This window comes from Pogoniulus pusillus, chromosome 43 (assembly GCF_015220805.1).
Source record: "Pogoniulus pusillus isolate bPogPus1 chromosome 43, bPogPus1.pri, whole genome shotgun sequence".
Classification (NCBI taxonomy): Eukaryota; Metazoa; Chordata; class Aves; order Piciformes; family Lybiidae; genus Pogoniulus; species Pogoniulus pusillus.
In genome coordinates, this window is record NC_087306.1 from 1,831,866 (window position 1) to 1,849,851 (window position 17,986).

The following is a 17,986-nucleotide window of genomic DNA, read 5'->3' on the forward strand; positions in this document are numbered from 1 at the left end:
GTGCTTCTGTGCTCCACAGCCTCCCTGGGCAGCCTGTGCCAGCCTCTGCCCAGCCTCACTCTCCACACTTCCTCCCTCCTCTCCCTCTCCCCTCTCCCAGCCCAAATCCATTCTCCTTCCTCCTGCCCCTCCCAGCCTTGTCCCAAGTCCCTCCCCAGCTCTCCTGCAGCCCCTCCAGGCACTGCCAGGCTGCTCTCAGCTCTCCCTGCAGCCTTCTCCTCTCCAGCCCCAACTCTGCCAGCCTGTGCCCCCCACAGGGCAGCCTCTGCCCATCCTGGTGGCCTCCTCTGTGCCCTCTCCAGCAGCTCCAGGTCCCTCCTTGTGCTGGGGACTCCAGCAGTGGCTGCAGTGCTGCAGGGGAGGGCTGAGCAGAGCAGAGAGGTAGAAATCCTCTCCCTGTGCTGCTGCTGCTGCTCTCCTGCCTTGGGATCAAGTTGATCCTTTGCCCTGTCTGCCCCTTCCCAGCTCTCCCAGAGTCCCTCCAGGCCAGGGCTGGGTTCAGTTCTTTAATAGGACTCCAAACACAGAGACACAGACCCCAGACCCCCCCCCCCCAGTGCCCTTCAGCTTCACCTCTCCGAGCAGCAGCCTGGGCCAGGAGCTCCTTGAGGAGAGGCTCAGCAGGCTCTGGCCCCTCCAGCCCCCGGAGCCGCCGCAGGGACCTGTCCCAGCTCCTCCTGCAGGCAGGGACCTGTCCCAGCTCCTCCTGCAGCTGCTGGGGAGTGCCCAAGGAGAGGCCACCGCAGCCTGGGGCACGGCCCCGGGGCCAGCTCCAGCTCCAGCAGCTTCTGGCGCCCACGCAGGTTCCAGGCACGGGTGGGAAGCAGCAGCAGAAGGATGCCAAGGTCCAGATGTGCTCCGGAGCCGCGCAGGTAGCTCCGGGGGCAGCCTCGGGCTCAGCGTCTGCTGCTCGACCTGGGCAGGGCTTGGGAGAGCTCCGAGCTGCGGCCGCGGAAGGCTGAGCAGGAAACCTCCTCCAGGAAGCTGCGGGGAGAGCTCAGCTCAGCACCAGGCACAGCTCAGCTCAGCACCAGGCACTGCTCAGCACCAGGCACAGCTCAGCTCAGCACCAGGCACAGCTCAGCTCAGCACCAGGCACTGCTCAGCACCAGGCACAGCTCAGCACCAGGCACTGCTCAGCACCAGGCACTGCTCAGCACCAGGCTCAGCTCAGCACCAGGTACAGCTCAGCACCAGGCACTGCTCAGCACCAGGCACTGCTCAGCACCAGGCACAGCTCAGCACCAGGTACAGCTCAGCACCAGGCTCAGCTCAGCACCAGGCACTGCTCAGCACCAGGAGCAGCTCAGCACCAGGCACTGCTCAGCACCAGGCACTGCTCAGCACCAGGCTCAGCTCAGCACCAGGCTCACTGCTGCTGCCCCTGCCCCTCCAGCTCAGCTCAGCATCTCCCCTGGGATCACCTCCAGCTCCCCAGTATCTCCCCTGGGGTCACCTCCACCCCCAACATCTCCTCTGGGGTCACCTTTATCTCCCCCCTGGTGTCACCACCAGACCCCAGCATCTCCCCTGGGGTCCCCTCCAGCTCCCCTGGTGTCCCCTCCTACCCCAAACATCTCCCCTGCTGTCACCTCCAGCCCCCCAGCATCTCCCTGGGCAGCCTGTGCCAGCCTCTGCCCTCCCTGCTGCTGCCCAGCTCCTGCCTCAGCTCCACTCTGCCCTGCTCTGCCTCAGCTCCAAACCACTGCCCTGGGCCTGCCTCACACTCCCTCAGCCAAAGGCTCTCTGCAGCCTCCCTGCAGGCTCCCTTCAGGCTCTGGCACAGCTCTCAGCTGCCCCTGGAGCCTTCTCCTCTGCAGGCTGCACCCCCCCAGCTCCCTCTGGCAGTGCCCACAGCAGAGCTGCTCCAGCCCTGCCTCCCCTTGCTGCCCTCCTCTGGCCTCCCTCCAGCAGCTCTGGGCCCTGCTGCTGCTGCCCACAGCACTGCAGCTGAGCTCTGAGCACAGCCCAGGGCAGAGTCTCCTCTCAGGAGCAACCTTCCCCCAGAGCTGCTCCTGCATGGCCTCAGCCAAAGGTTTGGGTCGAGAGGGAGCTCAGAGCTCCTCCAGCTCCAGCCCTGCCCAGGGACCCCTCCCCCAGCCCAGGCTGCTCAAAGCCTCATCCAGCCTGGCCTGGAACACCTCCAGGCTGAGGGCAGCCACAGCCTCCCTGGGCAGCCTGTGCCAGGCTCTGCTCATGCCCCATGCAGGGGCAGGGTGGGGGCAGGAGGTGCTCCCAGTGCTCCAGAGTCAGCTGAAGGCAAAGCAGGAGCACATCTGGCCCCTGGGGCTGACTCAGGCACAGGTTAAGCAGAGAACTGCAGGGACTAATCCCAGGGGATCCCCAGTCTGACCCAGTTACCCACTTACAGCTCCAGCTGTGGGGTCAGGAGCCTGCTCCTGGGCAGCTGAGCCAGCCCTGGGCCACCCCCCAGCAGAGAGGGAGGCTCTGGGGCAGAGCAGAGGGCTCAGGTCAGAGTCTCCTGCTGTGATGCAGCTGTGGCTGTGCCCTCCCTGGAGGTGCTCCAGGCCAGGCTGGATGAGGTCCAGCTGAGAGCTGTCCCTGCCCAGGGCAGGAGGTTGGAGCAGGTTGGTCCCAGAGGTCCCTTCCAGCCTGGGCCCTGCTCTGCCTCTGTCTTGGCTCTGTTGAGCCTCACCCCACTGAGCTCAGCTCTGGCTCCAGCCCCCCCAGAGAGCCTTCAGCAGCTCTGCAGCCCACCCAGCTCAGTGGCATCTGCAGCCTGCCTGAGGCTGCTTCACTGCCCTCAGCCAGACCTGGCACAGGCTGCCCAGGGAGGCTGTGGCTGCCCCCAGCCTGGAGGTGTTGCAGGCCCTGAGCAGCCTGAGCTGGTGGAGCTGTCCCTGCCCAGGGCAGGGGGTTGGAGCTGGAGGAGCTTTGAGCTCCCTTCCAGCCTGAGCCCTTCCATGGTCTCTGTCCCCTCACTCAGAGACTTCCCAGCCAGAGCTGTGGGCACTGCAGTGCCTTTGCCTCTCCCAGGTCCCTTCTGAAGGGGGGACACAGAAGCCCAGGCCAAGCTCAGGGCATTCAGCCAGGCCAAGTGGAAGGTCCTGCAGCTGGGTGGGTGCAGCCCCAAGCACAGCTCCAGGCTGGGTGGGGAATGGCTGAGAGCAGCCCTGAGGAACAGCCCCTGGGGGTCTGGGCTGAGGCAAAGCTCCACAGGAGCCTGCAGGGTGAGTGCAGCCCAGACACAACCCTGTGCTGGCTGCAGCCAGAGCAGTGTGGGCACAGGGCAAGGGAGGGCATTGTGCCCCTTGGCTCTGCTCTCCTCAGCCCCCACCTGCAGCCCTGGGGGCAGCTCTGGAGCCCCCAGCACAAGCAGGACATGGAAGTGTTGGAGCCAGCCCAGAGGAGGCCACCAAGATGCTGAGAGGGCTGCAGCAGCTCTGCTCTGAGGCCAGGCTGAGAGAGTTGGGGCTGTGCAGGCTGGAGAGGAGAAGGCTTCCAGGAGCCCTTGGAGTGGCCTTGCAGGGTCTGCAGGAGGCTGCAGGAGGGCTGGGGAGGGACTGTTGAGAAGGGCTGGGGATGAGAGGAGGAGGAGGAGGTTTGAAGTGTCAGAATGGAGACTGAAAGTGGATGTGAGGAAGAAGTGAGGGTGGTGAGAGCCTGGCACAGGCTGCCCAGGGAGGTTGTGGATCTTTGATCCCATTCTGTGCTTCTGTGCTCCACAACCTCCCTGGAGGTGCTCAGCACCAGGCTGGATGAGGCCCTGAGTGACCTGAGCTGGCCCTGCCCATGGCCCTGCCTGATCCTTGAGCTCACTTCCAGCCTCCTCCCTTCTGTGCAGTCTCAGCCTGGCTGAGTGGGAAGAGGCCTCTGGAGCTCATCTCCTCCAAGCCCCAGCTCCAGCAGCTCACCCCCAGCAGCCTGCCCAGCAGCACAGTGCCCAGAGCTTGCCTGCTGGCACAGCCTTGGGGGCTGAGGGGGGTCCAGAGGGGTTGCAAAGGAGAGGAAGGGGCTCGGAGGTGAGGCAGAGGAGCTGGGGGCAGAAGCAGGCAGCTCAGGTGGTTGCTTTGCAGGAGTGCCCAGGAGGGCTCAGCAGGAGGGTTCCAGCCTGCCCCTTCCTGGCTCCTCAGCCCTGCAGGAAGGTTGGGAGGCAGCAGGAGCCAGCCTGGAATGTTGCTCTTCCTGGCTTTGTTCCTGCAGAGGCTGCAGCAGCATCCAGCTGCTGAGCTGAGCCCCTGCCTGGGCATGGAGAGCTCCCAGCTGGGCTGCAGCAGCTCAGGGGCTCAGGGTCCAGCTGCAGGGAGCAGTTGAAGCTCCTCAGGGCCCTGTCCTGGGGCCAGCAGTGTGGGCAGTGGCTCTGGGGCAGCCTCCCCAAGCTGTGTGGGGCCACAGAGGCCTGCAGTGGCAGGCAGAAGGGTGCTGAGAAGTAGGCCAGGGGCAGCTGCAGGAGGTTCAGCAGGTGCCAGGGCAGGCTCCTGCAGCTGGCTGGGGCCAAGCCCAGGCACAAATCCAGGCTGGCAGCAGAGGACCTTGAGAGCAGCTCCCAGGACAGAGCCTTGGGGAGGCTGAGAAGCTGCCCAGGAGCCAGCAGTGGCCTCCTGCAGCCCTAAGGCAGCTGTGAGCTGGGCTGCAGGCAGAGCAGAGTGGGCAGAGGGCAGGAGAGGAGACTCTGCCCTGGGCTGTGCTCAGAGCTCAGCTGCAGTGCTGTGGGCAGCAGCAGCAGGGCCCAGAGCTGCTGGAGGGAGGCCAGAGGAGGGCAGCAAGGGGAGGCAGGGCTGGAGCAGCTCTGCTGTGGGCACTGCCAGAGGGAGCTGGGGGGGTGCAGCCTGCAGAGGAGAAGGCTCCAGGGGCAGCTGAGAGCTGTGGCAGAGCCTGAAGGGAGCCTGCAGGGAGGCTGCAGAGAGCCTTTGGCTGAGGGAGTGTGAGGCAGGCCCAGGGCAGTGGTTTGGAGCTGAGGCAGAGCAGGGCAGAGTGGAGCTGAGGCAGGAGCTGGGCAGCAGCAGGGAGGGCAGAGGCTGGCACAGGGTGGGCAGAGCCTGGCACAGGCTGCCCAGGGAGATGCTGGGGGCTGGAGGTGACAGCAGGGGAGATGTTTGGGGCAGGAGATGACCCCAGGGGAGATGCTGGGAGCTGGAGGTGACCCCAGAGGAGATGTTTGGGGTGGAGGTGACCCCAGGGGAGATACTGGGGAGCTGGAGGTGACACCAGGGGAGATGTTTGGGGTGGAGGTGACACCAGGGGAGGTGTTGGCAGCTGGAGGTGACCCCAGGGGAGACGTTGGGGGGCTGCAGGTGACACCAGGGGAGCTGCAGGTGACCCCAGGGGAGATGCTGGGGGTGGAGGTGACCCCAGGGGAGTGCTGAGCTGAGCTGGGCCTGGAGGGGCAGCAGCAGTGGCCCCTGAAGCCCTCTCCTGGGTGGGGCCCTGCTGGGCTCTGGGCAGGTCCTCTCCTCTCTGCCACCATCCCGGGGAAGGCTGAGAGCTGTCCCTGCCCCTGGCACCTCTGAGGTCCCTTCCTACCCAATCCTCATCTCCCACACAGCCCCCACCCAGCTCCAGCTCCCTCCCTCTGGGGGCTGCTTTGGCTCCCAGCCCTGCAGGCAGCCCCCAGCTCCATGCCAGCTGCTGGGGGCCAGTCCCAGCTGCCTGCTGAGGCCAATGGGAGCAGGAGGATTAATGCTGCTCAGGGCATTAGTGGCCAAAGCTGCTTGGAGCCTGGGCCACAGCAGCCCTAATCCAGCAGCAGTGAGCCAAGGCCTCAGCAGAGGGACCCAGAGGATTACTGCAGCAGTTGGAGCAGCTCAAAGGTTGCTTTGCCTCACAGCAGACACCTCAGCAGCTTCCTGCACCGGGGCAGAGCTGAGCTTAAAGGAGGTCACAGAGAGGCTTAGGTTGGAATGGAGCTCGGAGCTCACCCAGCAGGGAACAGCTCTCCCCAGCCCAGGCTGCTCAAGGCCTCATCCAGCCTGGCCCTGGACCAGCCACAGCCTCCCTGGACAACCTCTCTCAGGCCTTCCTCACCCTCAGGGGAGTCATTTCCTGCTCCTGATGTCTCATCTCAGCCCAGCTCCAACCTCCTGCTCCAGGGGGAGATGTCCTCAGCCTGGGCCAGCTCCAGCGAGGCCAAAGGGAGCCCAGAGCAGAGCCTTGGAGAAGGCTGCAGCTGCCCAGCCTGGGGCTGAGAGCCTGCAGGAGAGCAGCCCCAGAGGGGCTCTGAGCTGAAGGGGCTGGGGGGGTGGGGGGCAAGAGGCTGGGGCTGGCATCTTGGGAGTGGTGCCAAGGGGCAGCAAGTGGCAGCCAGGAGGAGCAGGGCAGGGATTGTGCCCCTGGGCTGGGCACTGGGGAGGGCAGAGCTGCAGTGCTGGGGGCAGGGTTGGGCTGCTGAGTGCCAGGAGGGCATTGAGGAGCTGCAGCAGGGCAGAGAGAAGGGCAAGGAAGGTGGGGAAGGGTCTGGAGAAGTTCTCAGTGCTCAGCAAGAGGCTGTGGGGGGGACAAGAGGCTGGGGCTGGCACCTTGGGAGTGGTGCCAAGGGGCAGCAAGTGGCAGGCAGGAGGTTGTGTGTGAGCAGGAGGAGAAAGTTGTTTGTTGTGAGGGTGCAGGAGGCTGGAGCAGGCTGCCCAGAGAGGCTGTGGAGCCTCCTGGTGTGCAGAGCTGCCAAGGCCTGCCCTGGGCACTGTGCTGCTGGGCAAGCTGCTGGGGGTGCCCTGCTGGGGCTGGGGGGGGGGGCAGGAGATGCTCTCCAGAGGGTCCCTGCTGGGGCTGGGGGGGGTCAGGAGATGCTCTCCAGAGGGTCCCTGCTGGAGCTGGGGAGGGAAGGGGCAGGAGATGCTCTCCAGAGGGTCCCTGCTGGAGCTGGGGGGGCAGGAGATGCTCTCCAGAGGTCCCTTCCCAGCCACCCACGCTGGGATTCAGGGATTCTAAGTGGGAATTTGGGGCTGGGGCTGAGGCAGTCTCCTGGGGTGGGATCTCAGTGGGTGTGAGGCATCTTCTGCACCTGCTGGGAGAGTGCCCAGGGGCAGGGCTGGAGCCTTTGGGCACACAAAACCCTTCCATGGTAGCCCCAAACAGCAACCCTGAGCACAGCTGTGCCCAGAGCTCTGGGTCAGGGAGGTGCAAGCAGCACAGAGCCAACGCTGGGCTCAGCCCAGAAGCCATCTGGGGAGGGAGAGAGCTGCTGTGGGTGCCCTGCTGGAGCAGAGGTAGGGGGCAGAGATAACCTCCAGAGGTCCCAAGCTGGGCCTGGATGAGTTCCAAGCCAGAAACACTTCCCACAGCCACAGCCCTGCCCTGGAGCTCAGAGCAGTGCCCAGGGAAGCTTCCCCTGGGTCCCGCAGCGCAAGAGCAGAGCTGTGCTGGCAGCACTTCCACACCTGCTGTGCCTTGGGTGCCTGAGGGGTGAAGCCTCCAAGCATCCTGCTGGTGCCAAGCAGCAGTTCCTGACAGCCAGGAGGAGGAGGAGGAGGAGGAGGAGGACCCTGCCTGGCTCTTACCTCTTGGTGTTGTGGATGGTGGTGCCCCCCAGCACGATGCGGACCCCAGGGTTGGTGCGGTTCAGGTTGTAGACAGTCAGAGCCTCCTCGTAGGTTGCTCCTCCAATGATGAAGACAATGATGTCCTGGGGCCTGCAGCAGGGCACAGAGGGGAGGGGGACAAGGAGAGGGTCCTGAGGAGGCCACCAAGATGAGCAGAGGGCTGGAGAATCTCTCCCGTGGAGGGGCACAGGCTGGCGGAGTTGGGGCTGGTGAGGATGGAGGAGGCAGCAGAGAGAGCTTGGAGCAGCCTGGCAGGGCCTGGAGGGGCTGCAGGAGAGCTGGGGAGGGACTTGGGACAAGGGCTTGAGGTGCCAGGAGGAGGGAGAATGGATTTGAGGTGGGAGAGGGGAGAGAGAGAGAGGAGGCAGAAGTTGAGGAGAGTGAGGGTGGGGAGAGCCTGGCAGAGGCTGCCCAGGGAGGTGATGGAGCACAGAGGTGAGCCCTGATCATGTTCAGTGCTCCACAGCCACCCTGGAGCTGTTCAGGCCTGGCACAGGCTGCCCAGGGAGGTGATGGAGCACAGAGTCACAGAGTGTGACCTCTGATCATGTTCAGTGCTCCACAGCCTCCCTGGAGCTGTTCCAGCCTGGCACAGGCTGCCCAGGGAGGTGATGGAGCACAGGGTCAGTGCTCCACAACCTCCCTGGAGCTGTTCAGGCCTGGCACAGGCTGCCCAGGGAGGTGATGGAGCACAGAGGTGAGCCCTGATCATGTTCAGTGCTCCACAACCTCCCTGGAGCTGTCCAGGCCTGGCACAGGCTGCCCAGGGAGGTGATGGAGCACAGAGTGTGACCTCTGATCATGTTCAGTGCTCCACAGCCTCCCTGGAGCTGTCCAGGCCTGGCACAGGCTGCCCAGGGAGGTGATGGAGCACAGAGTGTGACCTCTGATCATGTTCAGTGCTCCACAACCACCCTGGAGCTGCTCCAGCCTGGCACAGGCTGCCCAGGGAGGTGATGGAGCACAGAGTGTGAGCCCTGATCATGTTCAGTGTTCCACAACCACCCTGGAGCTGCTCCAGCCTGGCACAGGCTGCCCAGGGAGGTGATGGAGCACAGAGTGTGACCTCTGATCACGTTCAGTGCTCCACAGCCACCCTGGAGCTGTTCAGGCCTGGCACAGGCTGCCCAGGGAGATGATGGAGCACAGAGTGTGACCTCTGATCATGTTCAGTGCTCCACAACCACCCTGGAGCTGTCCAGGCCTGGCACAGGCTGCCCAGGGAGGTGATGGAGCACAGAGTCACAGAGTGTGAGCCCTGATCATGTTCAGTGCTCCACAGCCTCCCTGGAGCTGTTCCAGCCTGGCACAGGCTGCCCAGGGAGGTGATGGAGCTCAGAGTGTGACCTCTGATCATGTTCAGTGCTCCACAACCACCCTGGAGCTGTTCAGGCCTGGCACAGGCTGCCCAGGGAGGTGATGGAGCACAGAGTGTGAGCCCTGATCATGTTCAGTGCTCCACAACCTCCCTGGAGCTGCTCCAGCCTGGCACAGGCTGCCCAGGGAGGTGATGGAGCACAGAGTGTGAGCCCTGATCATGTTCAGTGCTCCACAACCTCCCTGGAGCTGTTCAGGCCTGCCCAGGGGGGCTGTGGCTGTCCCCTGCCTGGAGGAGTTCCAGGCCAGGCTGGAGGAGTCCCTGAGCAGCCTGGGCTGGGCTGTCCCTGGCCATGGCAGGGTTGGAGCTGGAGGAGCTTTTGAGCTCCCTCCCATCCCAACCCACTCCATGACTCCAGCATCAACATTCCAGAGTCTCCTCCCCCTCCCTCTGAACAATCTCTTCCTCATCTCCAGTCCAAATCCACCCTCCTCATCCTCCACCCCATTCCCACTCCTCCCCAGCACAACAAATCCATGCCCAAAGTCCCTCCCCAGCCTTCTTGTTTGGCCTCAGGGGCAGGTGGAGGTGAAGCAGGACAAGGGGAAGGATCCTAACCCCTGGGAGCTGAGAGGTTGAGCTGCTGAGCAGCAGCTCCAGCCCTGCCCCTGGGCACTCTCCCAGCAGGTGCAGAAGATGCCTCACACCCACTGAGATCCCACCCCAGGAGACAGCCTCAGCCCCAGCCCCAAATTCCCACTTAGAATCCCTGAATCCCAGCGTGGGTGGCTGGGAAGGGACCTCTGGAGAGCATCTCCTGCCCAACCCCCCCCAGCTCCAGCAGGGACCTCTGGAGAGCATCTCCTGCCCAACCCCCCCCAGCTCCAGCAGGGACCTCTGGAGAGCATCTCCTGCCCCCCCCAGCTCCAGCAGGGACCTCTGGAGAGCATCTCCTGCCCCCCCAGCCCCAGCAGGGACCTCTGGAGAGCATCTCCTGCCCCCCCAGCTCCAGCAGGGACCCTCTGGAGAGCATCTCCTGCCCCCCCCAGCTCCAGCAGGGACCCTCTGGAGAGCATCTCCTGCACCCCCAGCCCCAGCAGGGACCTCTGGAGAGCATCTCCTGCACCCCCAGCCCCAGCAGGGACCCTCTTGGGATCATTTCCTGTACCCCCAGCCCCAGCAGGGACCCTCTGGAGAGCATCTCCTGCCCCCCCCAGCTCCAGCAGGGACCCTCTGGAGAGCATCTCCTGCACCCCCAGCCCCAGCAGGGACCCTCTGGAGAGCATCTCCTGCTCCCCCCAGCCCCAGCAGGGACCCTCTTGGGATCATCTCCTGCACCCCCAGCCCCACAGGGACCCTCTGGAGAGCATCTCCTGCCTCCCCAGCCCCAGCAGGGCACCCCCAGCAGCTTGCCCTACCTGTCCCGGAGGGTGTTGGGGCCCAGGTAGGGGTAGTGACTGTCCTTGAGCTTCCCTTTGATGAGCTGGTCCAGGGTCTCATGCAGCAGAGGCTGGTGCTGGGTGTAGACATTCTCCACCCCCTAGAGAGCAAGAGGAGCTGTGGTCAGGAAGGGCACAGCAGGGCAGGAGGCAGAGCAGCAGAGGCAGAGGGGGAGCAGCAGCAGCAGCAGCTGATGGGCACAGCAAACCTGCCCCACCCAGAGAGGCTCTGCAGCCCCTCACTGCTGCTGACCTCAGCACAGCAGGGCTCAGGCTGGGAGGGACCTCAGGGCTCAGCTCCAACCTCCTGCAGCCACAGGCAGGGCCAGGAGGATGCTCCCCCTCAGGCTGAGCTCCTGCTCCAGGGGGAGATGTCCTCAGCCTGGGCCAGCTCCAGCCAGGCCAAAGGGAGCCCAGAGCAGAGCCTTGGAGAAGGCTGCAGCTGCCCAGCAGCAGCTCTGCCCCCACAGCAGGCTGCAAGCAGGGAGGGAGGACACAGTGCAGAGCTGGGGGGTGCAGAGCCCTGCCCTGAGCACCAAGCCCTGGCGGCTGCAGCAGGCAGCAGAGAGCTGCACAGGAGGTGCTGAGAGCAGAGAGGGACAGAGGCAGAGCAGGGCCCAGGCTGGGAGGGACCTCAGGGCTCAGCTCCAAGCTCCTGCCACAGGCAGGGGCAGCTCTCAGCTGCACCTCCTCCAGCCTGGCCCTCAGCACCCCCAGGCAGCAGCAGCCACAGCCTCCCTGGGCAGCCTGTGCCAGCCTCTGCCCTCCCTGTGCCAGCCTCTGCCCTCCCTGCTGCTGCCCAGCTCCTGCCTCAGCTCCACTCTGCCCTGCTCTGCCTCAGCTCCAAACCACTGCCCTGGGCCTGCCTCACACTCCCTCAGCCAAAGGCTCTCTGCAGCCTCCCTGCAGGCTCCCTTCAGGCTCTGCCACAGCTCTCAGCTGCCCCTGGAGCCTTCTCCTCTGCAGGCTGCACCCCCCCAGCTCCCTCTGGCAGTGCCCACAGCACCAGGCACAGCTCAGCTCAGCACCAGGCACAGCTCAGCTCAGCTCCAGGCTCAGCTCAGCTCCAGGCACAGCTCAGCTCAGCACCAGGCACAGCTCAGCTCAGCACCAGGCTCAGCTCAGCTCAGCACCAGGCTCAGCTCAGCTCAGCACCAGGCTCAGCTCAGCACCAGGCACAGCTCAGCTCAGCACCAGGCTCAGCTCAGCTCAGCACCAGGCACTGCTCAGCACCAGGCTCAGCTCAGCTCAGCACCAGGCACTGCTCAGCACCAGGCTCAGCTCAGCTCAGCACCAGGCACAGCTCAGCACCAGGCTCAGCTCAGCTCAGCACCAGGCACAGCTCAGCTCAGCACCAGGCACAGCTCAGCACCAGGCTCAGCTCAGCACCAGGCTCAGCTCAGCACCAGGCACAGCTCAGCTCAGCACCAGGCACAGCTCAGCTCAGCACCAGGCACTGCTCAGCACCAGGCTCAGCTCAGCACCAGGCACAGCTCAGCACCAGGCACAGCTCAGCTCAGCACCAGGCACAGCTCAGCACCAGGCTCAGCTCAGCACCAGGCACAGCTCAGCACCAGGCACAGCTCAGCTCAGCACCAGGCACAGCTCAGCTCAGCACCAGGCACAGCTCAGCTCAGCACCAGGCACAGCTCAGCTCAGCACCAGGCACAGCTCAGCTCAGCACCAGGCACTGCTCAGCTCAGCACCAGGCACAGCTCAGCACCAGGCACAGCTCAGCTCAGCACCAGGCACAGCTCAGCTCAGCACCTCTCCTCTGCCACCTCAAACACTCTGCCAGGCTGAGACTGCACAGAAGGGATGAGGCTGGAAGGGAGCTCAAGGATCAGGCAGGGCCATGGGCAGGGACAGCTGAGGCCACTCAGGGCCTCATCCAGCCTGGTGCTGAGCACCTCCAGGGAGGTTGTGGAGCACAGAAGCTTTGATCCCATTGGGTGCTTCTGTGCTCCACAACCACCCTGGGCAACCTGTGCCAGGCTCTCACCCCCCTCACCCTGTGCCAAGCCTGCTGGGCTGGCTCCCAGGGAGCTTCTCCTTTGCCCTCAGCTCCCTGAATGCCAAGCGTGGGGCAGGATGAGGCCTGCTCCTTGGCAGTGCCCACCCCCAGCCCTGGCAGCTGCTCACCTTCAGGCCTTTGAGGAACTGCTTGGTGATGGCCACAGCATCCTTGGGGCTGAAGAGGTCACTGCCTGGCACTCGCTTCCCGCCGTACTCCAGCAGGGCTGGCACCAGCTGCAGGGGGCAAAAGCACAACCCTGGCACTGCCAACAGCTCTGGGCCACTCAGCCTCACAGCTTGGCATAGCCTGGAAGAGATCATCCCCTCCAACCCCCCTGCTGTGGGCATGGGCACCTCCCAGCTAGTCCAAGGTGCTCACAGCCCTGTGCCAACCTGGCCTAGGGCACCTGAAATGGACATGGGCACCTCCCAGCTAGTCCAAGGTGCTCACAGCCCTGTGCCAGCCTGGCCTTGGGCACCTGAAATGGACATGGGCACCTCCCAGCTAGCCCAAGGTGATCACAGCCCTGTGCCAACCTGGCCTAGGGCACCTGAAATGGACATGGGCACCTCCCAGCTAGCCCAAGGTGCTCACAGCCCTGTGCCAGTCTGGCCTTGGGCACCTGAAATGGGCATGGGCACCTCCCAGCCAGCCCAAGGTGCTCACAGCCCTGTGCCAACCTGGCCTTGGGCACCTGAAATGGGCATGGGCACCTCCCAGCTAGCCCAAGGTGCTCACAGCCCTGTGCCAGCCTGGCCTTGGGCATCTGCTGTGGGCATGGGCACCTCCCAGCTAGCCCAAGGTGCCCACAGCCCTGTGCCAGCCTGGCCTTGGGCACCTGCTGTGGGCATGGGCACCTCCCAGCTAGCCCAAGGTGCTCAAGGCCCTTTGCCAGCCTGGCCTTGGGCACCTGCTGTGGGCATGGGCACCTCCCAGCCAGCCCAAGGTGCCCACAGCCCTGTGCCAGCCTGGCCTTGGGCACCTGAAATGGGCATGGGCACCTCCCAAGGGAGGCTGTGAGGATGAGGAAGGCACTGGAGGAAGCTGCTGGAGCCTTTGGGGCTGCCTGGTGTGGAGAGGAGGAGGCTGAGAGGGGACCTGAGCAGCGTCTGAGGGGGGGGCAAGAAGGGGCCTGTGAGAGGGCAGGGGGCACAAGGTCAGGCCTGGAGGTTGCCCCTGGGCAGGAGGAGGAGGTTGGGTGGGGGTGGGGGTGCAGGAGGGCTGGAGCAGGCTGCCCACAGCTGCCAACCCCTGCCCTGCCTGTGCCCCTCTGTGCCCTGCCCTGGCTGCTCCTGCTCTGCATGGGCTTGGCCTGGCTGGTGCCCAGAGTTGTGCCCCTGGGCCCTGCCCTGGCTGTGCCCAGAGCAGCCAAGCCCTGCCCTGCCTGTGCCCCTGTGTGCCCTGCCCTGGCTGTGCCCCTCTGTGCCCTGCCCTGGCTGCTCCTGCTTTGCAGTGGGCTCGGCCTGGCTGGTGCCCAGAGCTGCCAACCCCTGCCCTGCCTGTGCCCCTCTGTGCGCTGCCCTGCCTATGCCCCTGTGTGCCCTGCCTGTGCCCCTCTGTGCCCTGCCCTGCCTGTGCCTCTGTGTGCCCTGCCCTGGCTACTCCTGCTTTGCAGTGGGCTTGGCCTGGCTGTGCCCAGAGCTGCCAGCCCCTGCCCTTGCTGTGCCCCTGTGTGCCCTGCCCTGGCTGGTGCCCAGAGCTGCCAGACCCTGCCCTGGCTGTGCCCCTGTGTGCCCTGCCCTGGCTGGTGCCCAGAGCTGCCAAGCCCTGCTCTGGCTGTGCCCCTGTGTGCCCTGCCCTGGCTGTGCCCAGAGCTGCCAGCCCCTGCCCTGGCTGTGCCCCTGTGTGCCCTGCCCTGGCTGGTGCCCAGAGCTGCCAAGCCCTGCTCTGGCTGTGCCCCTGTGTGCCCTGCCCTGGCTGTGCCCAGAGCTGCCAGCCCCTGCCCTGGCTGTGCCCCTGTGTGCCCTGCCCTGGCTGGTGCCCAGAGCTGCCAAGCCCTGCTCTGGCTGTGCCCCTGTGTGCCCTGCCCTGGCTGTGCCCAGAGCTGCCAGCCCCTGCCCTGGCTGTGCCCCTGTGTGCCCTGCCCTGGCTGGTGCCCAGAGCTGCCAGCCCCTGCCCTGGCTGTGCCCCTGTGTGCCCTGCCCTGGCTGGTGCCCAGAGCTGCCAGCCCTGCCCTGGCTGTGCCCCTCTGTGCCCTGCCTGTGCCCCTGTGTGCCCTGCCCTGGCTGGTGCCCAGAGCAGCCAGCCCCTGCCCTGCCTGTGCCCCTGTGTGCCCTGCCCTGGCTGGTGCCCAGAGCAGCCAGCCCCTGCCCTGCCTGTGCCCCTGTGTGCCCTGCCCTGGCTGTGCCCAGAGGTCACCTCCAACCCAAAGCATCCTCCAGGCCCATGGAGGACTCTGCCTGCAGCAAGCAGCTCAGGCTGGCACTGCAGTGGCCTGCAGGAGAGAGGCTTCACTTGGCAGTGCCTGCTGCAGATCTGCCCCCAAGCTGGCATCATTCTGCTTCTCCACCTCCTCTCCAGCTGCTCACTGCTCCTGCCAAGTGCTGCCATCCTCTCTCCTCTCCCTCCCAGCCCAGCTCCTCTGCCAGGCTCCAAAGTCCTTGGCTGCAACTCTTGCTTCTTCTTGCAGGAGGGTGGGAAGAAGGGAGAGGAGAAAGGAAGCAGCTCCCATGCCCACCTCTGTGCCAGGCACCCATCCCAGCACAGCTCTGCTCCACTCAGGCTGATTTGGGGGTGGAGATGAAGTTGGGATTTGGAAGTGGCACCTGCAGGGCCCAGCCAAGCTCAGCACTGCAGAGTGGTGCTGGTCAGAGGAGAGCTCAAGCCAAGCCCAAGCCCCTTCTGCCTCCAAGGCTGATGCCAACCCAAGGCCCTCAGCACCACATGGGCTGGGTTGGAAGGGAGCTCCAAAGGCCACCCAGAGCAAGCTCCCTGCAGCCAGCAGGGACAGCCCCAAGCAGCCCAGAAGGGATGGAAGGGACCTTAGGAACAGCTCATTACAGAGCCAGTAGGGTTGGAGAAGACCTCCAAGGGCATCCAGACCAATCATAAGCCAACCCCCACCCACCACAGCCACCAAACCCTGGGCACAGGGCTCTGGAGTGGCTCCAGGCATGGGCACTGCACTGCACCACCTCTCTGGGCAGCCTGGGCCAGGCCCTGACCACTCTTGCAGGGCACAAATTGTTCCTTGGGACCAACCTGAACTTGTCCTGGGGCAGCCTGAGGGCACCTCCTCTGCTCCTGGCCCTTGGCACCAGAGCCCAACCCCCACCTGGCTGCAGCCTTCACTCAGGGAGCTGCAGAGGTCAATGAGGACACCCTCAGCCTCCTCTTCCCCAGCTCCTTGAGCTGCCCTTCCCTGCCCATCTTTGTGCCCTACTCCAGCTCCTCAATGTCCTCCTGGCACCAAGGAGCCCAACCCCAACCTGGCTGCAGCCTCCTCTCAGGGAGCTGCAGAGGTCAATGAGGCCTCCCCTCTCAGCCTGCTCCATCCCAGCCTCACCACCTCCAGCTCCTTCAGCTGCCCTTCCCCAGACCCTTCCCTGCCTATCTTTGTGCCCTGCTCCAGCTCCTCAATGTCCTCCTGGCACCAGGGAGCCCAACCCCAACCTGGCTGCAGCCTCCACTCAGGGAGCTGCAGAGGTCAATGAGGCCTCACCTCTCAGCCTCCTCCATCCCAGCCTCACCATCCCCAGCTCCTTCAGCTGCCCTTCCCCAGACCCTTCCCCACTTTCCCTGCCCATCTTTGTGCCCTGCTCCAGCTCCTCAATGTCCTCCTGGCACCAGGGAGCCCAACCCCAACCTGGCTGCAGCCTCCACTCAGGGAGCTGCAGAGGTCAATGAGGCCTCCCCCCTCAGCCTCACCACCCCCAGCTCCTTCAGCTGCCCTTCCCCAGACCCTTCCCTGCCCATCTTTGTGCCCTGCTCCAGCTCCTCAATGTCCTCCTGGCACCAAGAAGCCCAACCCCAACCTGGCTGCAGCCTTCACTCAGGGAGCTGCAGAGGTCAATGAGGCCTCCCCTCTCAGCCTCCTCTTCCCCAGCTCCTTGAGCTGCCCTTCCCCAGACCCTTCCCTGCCCATCTTTGTGCCCTGCTCCAGCTCCTCAATGTCCTCCTGGCACCAAGGAGCCCAACCCCAACCTGGCTGCAGCCTCCACTCAGGGAGCTGCAGAGGTCAATGAGGCCTCCCCTCTCAGCCTCCTCTTCCCCAGCAACTTGAGCTGCCCTTCCCCAGACCCTTCCCTGCCCACCTTTGTGCCCTGCTCCAGCTCCTCAATGTCCTCCTGGCACCAAGGAGCCCAACCCTGCCCCCAGCATCCAGCTGCAGCCCCGCACCAAAGCCGCCCTCGAATGCCTGCAGGGCTGGGCCCAAAGCTGCTCCCTGCAGTGCTGCTGGCCTCACCTTGCGGTACTTCTCCTGCACCCCTCGGCCCCTCAGCTCTGCCAGCAGCCCTGGCAGGCTGCTGCTGCTGTGCCTCTCGTAGTGCAGGGCATAGAGCATCACCAGCCTGGCAGCATCCAGCTCCGACACCTTGGGGTTCTGCAGCAGGCGGCGAACGTTCTGCGGGCACAGGGAGAGAGCAGAGTGAGGAGAGGCTGAGGGAGAGAGCAGAGTGAGGAGAGGCTGAGGGAGAGAGCAGAGTGAGGAGAGGCTGCAGAGAGAGAGAGCAGAGTGAGGAGAGGCTGCAGAGAGAGAGCAGGGGGAGGAGAGGCTGCAGAGAGAGAGCAGGGGGAGGAGAGGCTGCAGGGAGAGAGCAGAGTGAGGAGAGGCTGCAGAGAGAGAGAGCAGAGTGAGGAGAGGCTGCAGGGAGAGAGCAGAGTGAGGAGAGGCTGCAGAGAGAGAGAGCAGAGTGAGGAGAGGCTGCAGGGAGAGAGCAGAGTGAGGAGAGGCTGCAGGGAGAGAGCAGAGTGAGGAGAGGCTGCAGAGAGAGAGCAGAGTGAGGAGAGGCTGCAGGGAGAGAGAGCAGAGTGAGGAGAGGCTGCAGGGAGAGAAAGCAGAGTGAGGAGAGGCTGCAGAGAGAGAGAGCAGAGTGAGGAGAGGCTGCAGGGAGAGAGAGCAGAGTGAGGAGAGGCTGCAGGGAGAGAGAGCAGGGTGAGGAGAGGCTGCAGGGAGAGAGAGCAGGGTGAGGAGAGGCTGCAGGGAGAGAGAGCAGAGTGAGGAGAGGCTGCAGGGAGAGAGAGCAGAGTGAGGAGAGGCTGCAGAGAGAGAGCAGAGTGAGGAGAGGCTGCAGAGAGAGAGAGCAGAGTGAGGAGAGGCTGCAGGGAGAGAGAGCAGGGGGAGGAGAGGCTGCAGGGAGAGAGAGCAGAGTGAGGAGAGGCTGCAGAGAGAGAGAGCAGAGTGAGGAGAGGCTGCAGAGAGAGAGCAGGGGGAGGAGAGGCTGCAGAGAGAGAGAGCAGAGTGAGGAGAGGCTGCAGAGAGAGAGCAGGGGGAGGAGAGGCTGCAGAGAGAGAGCAGGGGGAGGAGAGGCTGCAGAGAGAGAGCAGAGTGAGGAGAGGCTGCAGAGAGAGAGCAGAGTGAGGAGAGGCTGCAGAGAGAGAGAGCAGAGTGAGGAGAGGCTGCAGGGAGAGAGAGCAGAGTGAGGAGAGGCTGCAGAGAGAGAGAGCAGAGTGAGGAGAGGCTGCAGAGAGAGAGAGCAGAGTGAGGAGAGGCTGCAGAGAGAGAGAGCAGAGTGAGGAGAGGCTGCAGGGAGAGAGAGCAGAGTGAGGAGAGGCT

General features: G+C 64.8%; 1 protein-coding gene across 1 annotated transcript in view; it reads right to left on the reverse strand.

Moving 5' to 3' along the window:
* Positions 1-493: 493 nt before the first annotated feature.
* VPS45 (vacuolar protein sorting 45 homolog) overlaps positions 494-17,986 on the reverse strand; it is a 36,837-nt gene continuing 19,344 nt past the window's right edge. The window contains exons 11-15 of the mRNA XM_064175957.1: positions 16,676-16,834; positions 12,396-12,503; positions 10,233-10,354; positions 7,455-7,586; positions 494-984 (exon numbers count right to left, since the gene is read on the reverse strand). Of these exons, the coding sequence (XP_064032027.1) occupies positions 897-984; positions 7,455-7,586; positions 10,233-10,354; positions 12,396-12,503; positions 16,676-16,834 (609 nt within the window). The 3' untranslated portion in view covers positions 494-896. The remainder of the gene's footprint in view (positions 985-7,454; positions 7,587-10,232; positions 10,355-12,395; positions 12,504-16,675; positions 16,835-17,986) is intronic.